General features: G+C 37.3%; 1 protein-coding gene across 1 annotated transcript in view; it reads right to left on the reverse strand.

Moving 5' to 3' along the window:
- LOC130556632 (contactin-4) overlaps positions 1-15,064 on the reverse strand; it is an 86,584-nt gene that overhangs the window by 14,817 nt on the left and 56,703 nt on the right. The window contains exons 5-12 of the mRNA XM_057337820.1: positions 13,238-13,333; positions 9,650-9,853; positions 8,578-8,680; positions 7,204-7,388; positions 6,178-6,320; positions 5,930-6,059; positions 5,138-5,288; positions 2,613-2,790 (exon numbers count right to left, since the gene is read on the reverse strand). Coding sequence (XP_057193803.1) covers positions 2,613-2,790; positions 5,138-5,288; positions 5,930-6,059; positions 6,178-6,320; positions 7,204-7,388; positions 8,578-8,680; positions 9,650-9,853; positions 13,238-13,333 — 1,190 coding nt within the window. The remainder of the gene's footprint in view (positions 1-2,612; positions 2,791-5,137; positions 5,289-5,929; positions 6,060-6,177; positions 6,321-7,203; positions 7,389-8,577; positions 8,681-9,649; positions 9,854-13,237; positions 13,334-15,064) is intronic.

A 15,064-nucleotide genomic window follows, 5' to 3' on the forward strand; every position in this document is an offset into this window, starting at 1 on the left:
CAGTGTTGGGTAAGTTACTCTGTAAAAGTAATTAATTACTAGTTACTAATTACACATTCGATAATGTAATTAGATTACTGTACAAGTTACTCTCTTCAAAAAGTATTTAATTACTTATTACTAATTACTTTCTATATCCTACATCAACCTTGATTAGTTAAGTGATTCAAGGATAGACATGAAACGGCTCTTTTAATTCATTCAAATAAATAATATAAAACTACATAAAGTATTATTATTAATTACAAATGTGAGAATTATATATTAAAGCACGGATTTTAAAGTTAGACTTTGAATTTTGATGTAAATTCCTCTTCTCCACACACACATATTACACAAAGTATTTAGTTTAATTACATCAGAAGTAGGCCTAACTGTAATTAAATTACAGAAAAAATAAGAGTAATCCCTTACTTTACTTTTTCAAGGGGAAAGTAATTAAATTACAGTAACTAATTACTTAGTAACTAGTTACACCCAACACTGGGCGTAAGTTATGTTATTATATTCACAAGTTATATTTGACGTCAGCTGCATGGTCTAATAATTGTAAAGGCCGTGGGTTCAACAACAATACACTTTATATAGAATGCACTTAATATAGTCACTTTAGATGGAAGAGTTTTTATAAAGTATAATATGTAATGGGGATCTAGACATGATTCCTATGTGGTTCTTTTGTAATGTTAAGTATTGGGTGTCAACTTTGCAAGATCAGGTCTGATAGTAAATGAAATCACTATTTTCTAGAGCTCTTAAAACACAAAAAGCTATTGTACTTCTGCAGAAATAGCAGGTGATTGGCCATCATTGATCATGTAATTGAAAATGTGAGTGTTTCCGTATGCACACTGCTACGGCTGGTCATTTTTCCCATGTGACAAGAGCGCCCCCACATGGATTTCAAAGAAATGTCACTATGTCTACAGTACTAGACCAGTCCAGGGTTTTCAAACTGGGGGCTCCAAAAGATTCTATGGGGTACCCAGAAAAAAAACCTAAGTAAAAACTTTCCTTAAAAAGTACTGAACATTATTACTGTTTCATTTACTGTTTGTCTCTACTTTGTTGCTACATGCGTACTTTCCAGAATTGTTTATTTTTATAGTAAGTTTTTCTCACAATTCCTTGTATTTCACTCACTGGACTTTGTAAAGTAGTCATTTCAAATATGTGATGAAAACTGCAACAGTACTAATAAATTTGAATTTAATTTTTTTCTGTTCAGATTTATACATCCAACATTACTCTTATTTTAGCCAAATATTTAATATGTTATCAATATACACTTATAATTTATTTTACACAGCTTACATGTTTCTTTATCAAATATATATATGAATATGTATTTTAGGAAGGGGGTCCTCATCATATTTGGGGGTCCCTTGCATCGTTAAGTTTGAAAATGCCTGCTTTATCTGACAGAGCACAAAACTAGCAATGCTAATGTTGTGGGTTTGAAAAAAAAATACAGACTGATAACTACTTTAGGCATTTTAAGGCATTTGACATTTGCATCTATGCGATGAATGTGATGAGTGACTGCAAAAAAGTACCCAGGAGAACATTGTAATACCATGGCATCACCTGTTCAAACCCATTCCAGACTGAAAGAATACACTGTAGCTACACTGTATTTGTCTCCGTATAGGTTTTTTTCCTAAAAAGGAAGAAATCATTGAAAAGGAGGAAACATTCATCAATCACGTGGCCCAGATTTTCAACAGGATACGGTCAGTCAATCTTGTAGGCAACGAGAGGGTGATAGATTAAAACTCCACATTTGCCGGGTAAACATTTCAATATTAAAGCCAGGAATGTAAAAGAGGGCCTGAATCATTCTGGATTGAATCCTTACCAGTGGCCTTATCATTATCCAACATGTGCAAGATGCTATCGACACATTAAAGGCCGTTTCCAAAAAGGCAATGAGAGCAGGTTTGATTGTAGAGCTAGCTAGTGCTGATAGTGTCTGACTGAAATGCTAAACTGCAAACTGGATTCTTTTCCCTCCTACATATTTTTACCCTGATTTAACACATACGTCTGAATACTTGAATCGCAGAATTGGTATTATCTGGGCAAATATTTGCAGTTTGTTTGTCCTACGTTATGCTAGTTATGTCTCTCCCTGTCCAGGTTTATTTTGAATGGTGGACAGGACATTATCTCTCATTTAGTAAAGTGTTTAGGAAGGCCCGCGTGACTTTTTGTGGTAAATAAATTTCCTCAGAAGCACACGGTGTACTTTGATGTACATCAACAACTTACTAAAGCACTATCTTTAATACGTGGGAAAGAAATGGAAGATGTGATAAATAAACACAGCAACGCAAATATATAATGCAGAGATGTTTGGATCTGCTGTGACCTTCTCCCAGAACAAATCAAACAGGAGCGCAGCAGGCTCGCCAGCCCAGAAATTTCAGCCCTGCTTTTTAAAATAAATACGTATTTACCATGGCTGAGAGAACACGCCTCGCACTGAGCGCTTTACTCTTGATTTATCGACAAAAATATCAAATGCTGAGCGATATACGCGCACAGACCAGATGACCTGTGGGCAATGGGCTGCAAAACCAATAGGGAAAAAAGAAGGGCTATCTGCTTACAGAACCAAGCTTCTGACCACACAGAGCCACATTTATATTTGCGTCAAGACATGATGGCTTTGTAATCCGTCTCTGATCCTTCCTTTCCTGACTGCCCTGTGGAATACGATGACTAATCGATGCTTCTCCCTGCATGTTGGGGCACGTCCAGAGAATGGCGGAGAGGACTACGCCGAGGCTGCAACACATATCCAATTGAACTCAGAAGTGTGAGATTGGGAACGCAGTATAAGATTGACACGGACACCCCTGCGTTCGCACCTCCTCGACCCAAATAACAGCGTAATTGCAGAGAGCATATGCTTGGCTGTGAAAATATTTCAGTCACTCACATATTTACCCAGAATGCATTTCTCAGTTTCTCACAACTGACCTTGGTGTACATTTCAGTGTACGTTCATAATGTATGCAGCTATAATAGAAAAATACTGCAAAAAATATTCCTCATAGTAACCATATAAAACAACTTACAATGTAAACAAAATTCTAAACATCCCAAAAACAAGGTCAATTTAACTAAGAAGCAAAATTCTGACCAGTTCTACAAAATATATTTGTAATACATATTTGTTTCTTTCTTCTGTATATAAGTTTAAATGGTGTTATAGTTAAAACAAAACCAATTCAAGATACGTTCTCAAAATAAGTTTGCATTTCATAGTTAGAACAAGTAAACACAATTTAGGCCTAAAAACGGAACTAAATCAAGATATATTCGCAAACAAAAAAGTTTCTATTTAAAGCGTACTAGTTAAACAAGAAAACACAATTTGTGCTTATAGAAAAGTTAATCAAGACATCTTCTCAAAAATGTTTATATTTAAATCATTTTATTGTTAAAACAGGAAAACACAATTTGGGCTTAGAAAAACGAACTAAATCAAGATACATTCTAAAAATAAATATTCTCAAAAAAGTTTGTATTTAAATCATATTATAGTTAAAACAAGAAAACCCAATTTGGGCTTAGAAAAACAAAACTAAACCAAGATACATTCTAAAAATATATATTTAAATTGAATTATAGTTAGAACAAGAAAACAAATTGGGCATAGACATTTTTAATTGAAGATATATTCTCAAAAAAGTTTAGATTTAAATCGTAGTTAAAACAATTAAACACAATTTAGGTTAAAAAAACGAAACTAAATCAAGATATATACCGCAAACAAAAAATGTTTATATTTTACTCATATTATATTAAACAAGAAAACACAAGTTGGGCTTAGAAAAACAAAACTTATTCAAGAGGTGTTCTCAAAAATATATTTATATTTAAATCATATTAGTTAAAACAAGAAAACACGAGGCCTTTAGAAAAACTAAGCTAATTCAAGATATAAACAAGTCTATATATGAAACAGTATACATTTTATTTTACACGTTTTGACTACATAATTTGTTTAACATATTTCATTTTTCCATTTAAAATGTTCTTTCACAAGTATAAACAATGATGTGTATAGTGCACAGTATGCACTACATACCAAACACAACAATGCAATGCACTTGACCTTTACTTTCCAGGATGACAAATAAACCAAAACATCTATCATATTTCACCTTCTTGACCATCTGACAAGTTAAAACTGCAAACTGACCGTGTTTATTTCAGACTTGCGGACCAAACGCCACGGTCATTTGACGACAATGTGACAAACTATCTGAAACCTTTATTGTTGCATACCATCTAGTTTCACACAGTAGGCAGTATATACGTCACTGTACGTAGTCAGCAGTACGCCAGAATCTCAACCATCCCTAGACCTAACTCACGCAAGACAGTATCTGAAATACAGTCTCGCACCTCTTATCTCACTTCCTTTTCCTCAGCAAGTCTGCTTACTCCGACTTCCACACATCCCCCCTCCTCGCTCCCTTCTCCCTCATCCAATAATCACATCGTTCCACCGAGACCCCGGGCAGCATCAGTGAGTCATGGCATGTGTGTTCTCTCTCAGGTCCAGATGGACCACAGTGCACGGAGCGAGATCACATTGGTTATCGCTCCGTCCCCATCCATTACCGGAGATCATAGACTCTTCACTCCTGCCACCTGTTCTGACACGGCCATGCTAGAATGGTTCTGTCCTATAGAAACCCCACAGGAAAGCGTCACAAGCAGCGCTATATTAATTAGTGTTCCAGCAGGCGCCCGCTCTTGTGTGAAAAGTGCCATCGGAAAGAATGTTGGTTTTGAATGCGTAACATCTGTGCCTCCACAACTCAGCACGAACACAACACAAGATATGTTTGAATATAAATATGAAAATGTGTTGCGCGGCAGCAGGTGATTTTGCAAATAATGGCTTGTGTTTGCTAATAATTGCGTTTCTGAATGAGACCCAGTGCAGGACAGCGAGCAGGAAACACACAGTTGTAACGTAGACGCATACACAAATCAGAGCTTGTCTAAGGTGTCTCTGCTGAAGCTGCACCTCTGCAGTGCATACAAACCTGAGGGAATAGAGTCAGAGAGGCTCATTTTACACTTTACATTAGTGACCGGTCTGGTGACCCCGTACCTTTCGCCGTCTTTCAGGAACTCGTTGCCTTTCCTCCAGGAGAAGGAAGCTCTAGGGGATGCATGCGGTCGGCATTCGATGATGGCCTCTCCGCCTCTGTGGATCAGTGTGGTCTTCTTCAATGGGTTTTTAGAGAAGTCTGGAAGAGAGGCTGAGAGACAAGATACATTTTCAATTTAAACGATTATTAGTGAGCAACTGACTCCAACAAGACAAAATCTAGCCAATGAATATCAACACCTACAATATATCAGAATAAAATAAAATGTAAAAAATGTTTGTGCAGAAAATAGGTCTGCAAATAAAACATTTTTAATAGGTAAACCCTGCAAAAAAAACTTATTTTCCTTTTTTAAGTGTCATTATATTAAATAATTTCATATATATTTGAACATACATAGAAAAATACATTATTCATATTTGCAATATTACAATATATTGAAAAATACATAAAATGTTTACTTTTCAAAAATCATCTTTTTTATTATGTTATCAATCTCTTATTGTCTTTTATTGCGTTACTATTACTTAATAGTTATTATTACTTAATCAAAACAACTTAACTGCAGTTTGATTGATATTAATTGGAATGCACAATAAAAACATGATTTTTGAAACGTTTTAAAAATGCCGTTTTCTGTTTCGCAAATGAACTCTTCACTTGATTCCAGTATATGGAAATGTATTATTTAATATACAGTATATTGCATTATATTTCCCTGCATATTCCCATATTTGTTTGTACGGGACTAGAAAGTGTACATGACTGTTAATCTTTTGAAAGGTGCTTACCGACAACTTTAAGCTCTGCGCTGGCATATATGATCCCATTCTCATTCTCTGCCAAGCACTGATACATCCCAGAATCCATCAGGTCTATGTTAAAGATGGCTATCCTGCCACCATCAACATGAATTCTGTCCTGAGCATAAACAAAACTGTCAGGACAACTATCATTTAAGGTTTTATCATTGAAATATCTACTTCAGCTTTTTTAAGAAGATGCTATGGTTGAATAAGATAGATTTCAGCAGTTTCACCTGAGGGACTAAAGGTTGTCCATTCTTGAGCCATCTGTAAACAGGCTGGGGTTTTCCATTAGCTTTACATTCCCAGTGAAGTTCGGCCTCAATGGCATTGTTCGCATCAAACAGAGTCTGTGCCCACTGCAGGTGCTCCGCATCTGTAACAACAGCAATAAAATCATGATGCAAAACGCACTGGTCTGCACACCGTCTCATCTAACACAATGTTACTCACTGCAATGCATTTCAACAATGATAAAACAATGTGTTTTATAAACCACCAAAGAATTAGGTTACCTGGTACACATTAATTCTAGATGAATCTTGCTGTCTTAAGATCCCTCCCGCAGTGCATATATTCTGGGCTTTCAGTGCAGACTAAATAACGCCTACTACACCCATTCTAATTAGTCTTAGCCCTGCAGATTGACAATAAAATCTATTCTTTCATTATTTATTATTTACCACAGGTTGCTGTGTGATCTGTTATCTGACTCATTAAAAATTTAAATTTCTCTTATTGATTCTCCTGCGGTAAAGGTGACGGCCGACAAAATGCTGCATGGATGGGCGAGATAAAAAATGCACTGCACTTTTCACGGAAAGGGTAAAAAATTCTTTCTCTTCATCAAATGGTCAGTTAAAGATGTTTAACCTTTCGCTTCAGGGGGCCAAACTAAATATCATATAAACTGTTTTATTTCCTATTCATTTTATGTGAGGTGTGCTATTTAAGCCAATTTGTTATCTCAAAATTGTTATATCTATAAACAATTTAAGAGCATGATTTGCGTGCTTGTGTTATTTTCTAGCAACGAATGTTTATCATTAAAATAACATTTTACTTCTATTTTAGGTAAACATTGTTGGATTATTTGCTAGTCTTTCCACTAATCTGTAAAAACAGTCCGAATGATATTACGTTTTAGGCTTTTTCATTTCAGTAATGGGACCAATTTGTACCCTATTTGTCAAACGTACCGAACAAATAACTACATCTAAAAATGTGTCTATATGCACTTCAGTTTAGATTCTATTTACTTTGAAATACAAGACGTCCTTTTGCAACACTGCGTCCTTTAGCATTTTCGGCCACACATTCATAAAGTCCAGCGTCCTCCGGACGGAAATATGGAATCTCTAGAACCCCATTTGAGTGATTTATCTTCATCTTTCCTGGAAAGGGGCTTCCATCTGCTCTCCTCCAAGAGATTGAAGGCACCGGACTGAGAACAGCCAAGAAAAGAGACCACGTTAGCATCAAACTGCACAAAAATCCATGTGAGCTAAACATGAATTCCCAAGTAAGAAATATGAATAAAAAATGTATTTCCAGATAAAAGTGTAAAATGAGTTAGTCCGCTGGCGAAATGCATGTTTAGCAAAATAGGTTTCGAGTGGTATTTACGCATTTGACAGCTGCTTTTATCCAAAGTGACTTTTTACATTTTTAGAACCCATGACCTTGCATTTCCAGCGCTACTGTATATTGTAACGGTCGAGCTACAGCATGAGATTGACATGGGTAGGTAGGCTTTTATGAACTCTAACTCAAACGTTGTTTGAGGACTGGCAATGTCCTAGTTGTCTAAATCACGTTGTCTGGGAATACAATGACCAGGCCTAACAAAGCGACGTGAGAAAAGCAAGCGCTGGAAAATGACATTGTGTGCTAAAGTTTAAAGTTCAAACAGCGTTCAAGTGGGGCACAACCATGCTACACTTTTGACTTTTGATATTCAAATGGCACCAAAAAGACTTTTCAGACTGCTTGGCAGCATAGCTGTACAATTCTTGATAGTCCTCCTCCCTGGTTTACGTCTATTTGACGTCTGCATTTACATCTGCAAGACATCTACAATACATCGTTTGCTCATCTGCAATACGTCTCGGAGATGTCTGCTGTCAGACATCATATAGACATCTAGAAGATATCTGTAAGATGTTTATGATTTAGAATGGATGTACAACAGCTCTTTCTAAGATGTTTAGCAGATGTTTTTAAGCAGCAGATCTCCAGATCTTTAGCAGACGTATTACAGACGTTCAGACATCTCCGAGACGTATTGCAGATGAGCAAACTATGTATTTAAGATGTCTTGCAGATGTAAATGCAGAATTCAAATAGACGTAAACCAGATGGATTGTGCTATCTGGGCTGTATCCCAGCATCCCTGAGCTTGTCACCTGTGGACCACACAAGGACAAAACCTTACCCAACCCCTGAATCAGTCTGCAGCTCTTCGTGAAAAAAAACCGAGTACATCTCTAAGACTAAAGCAACCGGTATTTTCTTTGACATTTCTCTTAAATAAACTGCTAAGATGTACTATGTGCCATATGTGGCATTCCCCAGTTAGCCAAAGGAAACCTCAGGAGGCAACGAGTCCATCTGCTTGTGAAGTGGAGACCTACTTTCCTAAAGCGAAACACTCCAGTCTAACGGATGATCCTTTGGCAACGTGGAGAGATTTTTCAAACTGGACTTCAATCTTTGGCTCATATTCCCCCATCACAGCTGTAAAATGAGGAATTTAGGGTAAGATCAATGCACGTCAATTCAATTAAAACTAGCCTAATGCAGTGGGTTCCAAGAATTTGAGATCACATCAAACATTTTTTAGAAAGAAAGTTTTAAGATTTAGAAAAAACTGTAATAAAGAAAACCATAATAAAATGAAGAAGAAATATGACTTGTAAAGTCTAAACCAACTTGTGCTATCATTAAAACAAGAAAGAGACATCACTACAAAAATATGAAAATTTCACAAACAGGTAACAGTTTTTTTGTTACACTGTTCGGTTATGACATAATTAATGTATTATTTTTAATTTAGTATAAAAATAGAAGAGTTTATTCAAGTGGTCTCAGAGTTTTGATCCCCACTACACAGCGTTTACACGCAGCATGACAAGTAACTTATATCAAACTTGACGAAAAAATGTTGTAAAAAGTACATGGAATGTTCTTAGGGGACAAAATATTCATGGACACAAATATTCAATATCAAAATATTCAAAACCTGTCCGTCCTACTTTATAAACCTTTTCGAGTGAATATTAAACAGACATTAATGATTGGTGAAGTTCAACCTCTGGGGTGCATGTGTGTGTGTTTGAGGGTATAGATTTTCTCTCTGTCTCTCTCGCTCTCTCTCTCTCTCTCACACACACACGCACACGCACACGCACACACACACACACACACGCACACACACACACGCGCGCACACACACGCACACACACACACACACACACACACACACACACACACACACACACACACACACACACACACACACACACACACACACACACACACAGAGTTGGCTGAGCACAGCTCAGAGGCTATGAAGACACAAATGCTATTGCAGCAAAACAAATGCCGTCACGCACAAATCTAGTGATTCATCACTGCTAGCCGTTCCTCCAGGCTATGGCCAACTTCTTGCTAGGCTACTAGAGTTTGCCAATAAATGTCCCTCACCATCCCGACGTAGCACTACTGGAGTTGGAGAGCTGTAGACGGTTGTGTTGGTCATCATGTTCCTCACCACGCATGTGTAGTTGCCTACGTCTGATGTCTCCACCTTTGCAATATACAGGTTTCCAGTTCTCTGAGAAACGAAGCGTCGATTGTCCCCAACAACAACGCTGGGACGGCCATTAAATATCCAAGAGTATCTGATTTCTGAGGAGAACAAGTATTAACACAAATGTTGTTAATGTAAATGTAGAATATCTACTGCCAATTCTCTGTGAAAATGAACATAGGCTTTGACAATATATATCCTGTTGGAATATGCTTGGGATCCTTAGAAACACAGCTTAATTCTTTGAGGCAGGATACGATTGTAATTTTTTTATTAAATTCGCCATTCACAGGGGAAATTTAGATGAATAAGTTCTTAGCTTGTTAAAACTCAGCTGTGGGAAAAGACTGTATGTAACAAGGTTATAGCAATACAGTTCAGGTTTTGACAGTTCGTCGAGATGCTGTTACTGAAAACTAATATTGGTCTATTCCAAGGCTTCAACAGCATGTGCATACACCGGCACTACAAACAACAATTTATAAAACTCTGCATTTACTTTCTGTAATCGCTAATAAACAACATGGATAACAATTTAAAAGGTAGCATGTGAAACAGATACACTAAGTAAAAGAAATGTTGAAAAGATATTGAATGTGCAGTACAACTAAATAAACAGTGTTGCATTACAATAACGTTTCAATGAAATAAGTGCAATAAAAATCCATTAGCTGAAGATATAATAAAAATCTAGTATAATTTCACACTGAAAAATGCAATACCACAACATTGATATCAGACTTAACCTGCAACCTCCTATGATTTTTGTTGTTATTAAATTTTTCTTATAATATCAAGTACAGTACACATGCCTTTCGTCTTAACCGTCTTCAAACAACTTTCTTCCTCATGTTCCGATATCAATTCATGTCACTTCTCATCCTTTCCTAATAAGACATCAAGACAGACATGGCGCACGGCTCCACCAGCGGTGTGAAATCAAGTATTAAAGGATGAAATTAAGCGTTTATTACAGATTAGAGAGCGAGGTTAGAGTGGTCAAAATGTGGATTGATAAGGGCTGTTTAAGGTTCAAAGCAAATCCAGGAGTCCATCTTTTCCACAGCAAAAAGAAAAAAAGTCCAATTTGGCTCCGGGATACAGAAAGGTGAATTAAAACCATCATAAATGGTGCGGTGACAAGGTGAGGGACCTCTCATCATTGCTGGGCAGTGTGCTTAAGGCTTGTGGTCTCTCAGGAACAGAGAATTCACAGCCACCATAATCTGAAAACCCTGTGACAGAGCACACCAATGAACAAGACTATTTATGGATAAAAGGGGGTGTTTTTACTGTAGGTAGTGGTTACAGTGAATTCTCTGTCTGGGCTTGAGACAAAAAATGTATGGGAGGATCAATGAGCGGCCTATACCAGAGGGAAATGAAAATTCTGTCATCCTGTGTGATTTTCTTCTGTAGAACACAAATAATATTTTAAAGAATGTTGGTACCCGAACAAAGGCGCTACCTATTGACTTGCACTGGTTTTGTCTCCATACATCAGAAGAGAATGGGTACCGCCATTGTTCGGTTACCAACATTCTTCAAAATAGAGAGAATTTTCTATTTTGGAAACATTACAGGTTTGAAATGACAAGAGGGTGTAAATGACAGAATTTCATTGAACTATCACTTCAATAGAAACATGGGACATGTTATTCCAACCTGATCTCACAAGAATTCTTAGGTACTTTACGAGGTGGCTAACACCATGTCTACACCGGACGTGGCGTGATGCAACAAAAGACAATAGAACGCATTAGAACCCATTATAATTGTACATTTTGTCCACCGCGGCGCGACGCAACAATCCCATTAGAACAAGCCGTATGTCGAGTCGCGACACGCCGGTCGCGTCCGGTGTAGACACGGTGTAATTCGCATGAATTCATACGATGTAATTCGTACAAAAACGTATGATTAAATGAAGCAATATTGAAGCCCCTCCCCTAACCCCACCCCTAAACCTAACATCACCGGGCCAAAAGCAAATCATTCTAAAACGTACGAATAAGATTGTACAGATTCATACAAATGAGCCGAATATTTACACATTCCTGCGAGATTGTGTTAGTTATTTTTAAAAAATTATGTTTTTAATATATTTGAATCAATTTTAGTTGTTCACATGACTTGTGTATTCAGATGCAATAATCCTTTACAACTTACAACTAGTATTGTACATTGAATGTAAACACAGATTTATATCCTGTCTGGTAATACTTGCCCAATTTTCACAGTACAAAAGATTCCTGGTGGACAAAATCCCACTTCACATAAAAACACATAGAAATACGTAACATTACGTAAGTAAAATAGGTTGTAAAGGCTGTTTCTGTTGGCTAAGGATAAGCATTGTCTAGAAAAAAACAGATCAGTACACATAGTGAAAGAAAATATCACACGGAAAAAGTTGAACGATTCTGGAAATTATTGAACATTGTTTCCTCCCACACTGCTTCATATTCAGGTAAAAAAGTCATGGATTTTTTTTCAAAGAGTGCGTTTGAATACCTGGCGCTGTTGCCACCATTATGGTTTCAAAGCCCTTGTAGTTTCACACACGATAAAAACCTAAGTTCACCTTCAGGGCTGAGGTGAGGCATATAGCTAGTGTATAAAATCCCATGAAGCATTATTCATATGAAAGAGCCTGGGATTATGGAATGTGGCAAACAGTCAAGGGTGGTGTGGCGGGAGAATGGGGTAAAGAAAATGGAAGATGGAGGGTGGCTGAAAAGCGGGGGACGCTTAAGGCTATTGATTCCACTGGAAATGTGGCGGAATGGCAGAATGCCGCTGCGGTTGCGTGAAATTGCACCTCTGGCGTGTGTGGCTCTTTGAGGGGCTACTAATCAGCTGTACACAGACACAGGAGATACGCGCAGCTGGACCGGAGGATAAGGAGTCATGGCGCTTTAAACCAGCTGCCACATGCCTTTATTACCTTTCAACAGAAGGCCAGGGCTTAAGAAAATAACCTTTCCAAATGACCACAAGGGCACAAGTGCCATTAAGACGAAGGAAGGGGCGTTAAATGCCACGAAGCTGGAGCTCAATGACAGAAGTCTGAACTCCGGAGCGGTGCTCAGGTCATTTGGAGGCCTGATTTGTTTACAATATGAGATGATTAAGATATAATCTGAAGCAACTTGTACCGCACATATAAAGCAAGGAGAACGGGGTTTCTTGACCCTGATAGCATTGAATTGCGGTTCACATCGAATTCTTCTTAACGTTGGATTTGCTCTGTATTGTTCCACAGCATTTCAAGCTAAATGCTGCCATCGAATTGATAAAGAAATGCACCGTGAAAATAGGTCAACAATTGTCACACTTGCTTTGCGTGAAATGCTCTATTTATACATCAAATGTATTGGAAAAATGGCGGTAGCTTCGAAGAATATAGCCTTTTGTCATTTTTGCCTCTCTGTGGGATTTGTATGCAAAATGGCTTCAAGAAAGAACACAATAAGGTGTACCTCCAAAATGGGGCGGTGGGCCACACAGAAGAACCACGGCCTGTCCTTCCCGTACTAATACTGGACTTCTGGCTTTGCTGCTGAAATTCTGCAGATCTGGGAGGGGGAAATAATGGGTTGCCGTTAGACTTCATTACAGGCAGTGTCATCGCGGTGATGAGCAACAGGCAAAGCACAGAGCAGAGACCTTTAGAAAATGCCACTCTTCAGAACAGTAAGGGTTGGGAAACACTGAAGTAGATAGGGTGATTATTATTTGGAGCTCCTTGGATGTCTATCTGTGTGGGGTGTGTGTGTATTCTGCAACTTGCTAGATATCTGGACAAATAAAGTACTTTTAAGTCACAATTAACTTGATTCGAATTTTATTGCATTAGTTAATATCAAACCAAGCATGTGTAAATAATAACTTTTTTGCATAGGCTTTCAACAGAAAGACATTTTTGGTTAAAGTGTTTTTTTATTAAACCCTTTCCCTTATGGTTACAAAGGTACAGGTTACCAACCTACAATATAATTAGAGTCATATGATTTCCGCGATGCATAAAATAGATGGAATCCTGAAAATCCTGAATGCACCGAAAAAGACTTTTCGTCGAGCCGTCAAAATAAAAGTCCGGTTAACTTGAACAAATTATGACGCACCCACATGAAAAAAACTGTAGTATAATATATTATTAACTTTAGTAGTAAAGTAAACATGCTAGTAAAGTTATAAAAAATAGTAGTTAAATTTAAGTTGACCTTAAAAAGCAAAACTGAAAATGTATTGGTAAGATACTGGTTTATATTAACATGCTGTAGTGTTGCACTGTTCTGTAGCAAACGGAAGACATGCCACTCGGCGGCCACGTTTGCAGCTATTTACGTCATAGCAAGTCCACAGTCCTATCTACTGTACTTGAATGGGGGAAGGCAGGTATTTCACAATTAAACAGCAAATTTCCGATCAATAATTAAACAAGACATGAACTATATCATAACTTTGGCTTGCTAAGCTTAAATTGCGCTAAAAATCACCTTTTTCGATGTCCCCTCTTCTAATGCGCCTGCGCAAAGGCTGGCAAGCGCTTCACGAGAGCCCTGCCCCAAAGAATCGCCAATCTTTACTGATTGACGGTTGGCTCGTTTTGCTGGAAGGCGGGACTTCCTTCGCTACAGCTGCCATGTTGACCGTTGCATTCCTCGCCATTCATTGTAACGGCATTGGTGCATCTTGTTAATATTAATATCTTTGTTTTCGTAGTGTATTTTATGGATTTTTTGTAAGGTCCACAAACAGTGTAGTGTCTAGTAGGTATTTTGTTTATTGGTAAATACTGTGGTATACTTAAATATTATTTTCAAGTGGGCAAAAACATATTACTATTGTGTAGTAACAAATTAAAAACACAGATTCAAATCGAAAAATTGAATGTCTAAAAAACAAAGGAATTTGGGCCCTGTATAATGTATACGATATTATATGTATTATATTATATGCAAAATGTTTATATCACTTTGAAACATAAAAACCTCTTTTGAAAAGTTGCGGGTGAAAAGTGTTATTGTGCTGTCTTTCTTAAAACAAAAAATTACCTGGTTTGATCGCTTGTTAAATAGAGACATTAATTATTATAACATGTGGCTATTTTCCACTGTTTAATACTAGATAACTAGTCACTAAGCATTAAGCAATTCCTTTTGTTATGTTGACATGTTGTCAAAGTTTTTGAGATAAAACTCTTTATTTTTGGATCTACATTCTAAGTGTTTGGGCAAATCAGAAACTGAAGGATGCTAACTAGCCCTTGAACATGGCACAAACTTGTGTTTCTCAGGGGTATA

This window comes from Triplophysa rosa, linkage group LG7, assembly GCF_024868665.1.
Source record: "Triplophysa rosa linkage group LG7, Trosa_1v2, whole genome shotgun sequence".
In the NCBI taxonomy this organism is placed as follows: Eukaryota; Metazoa; Chordata; class Actinopteri; order Cypriniformes; family Nemacheilidae; genus Triplophysa; species Triplophysa rosa.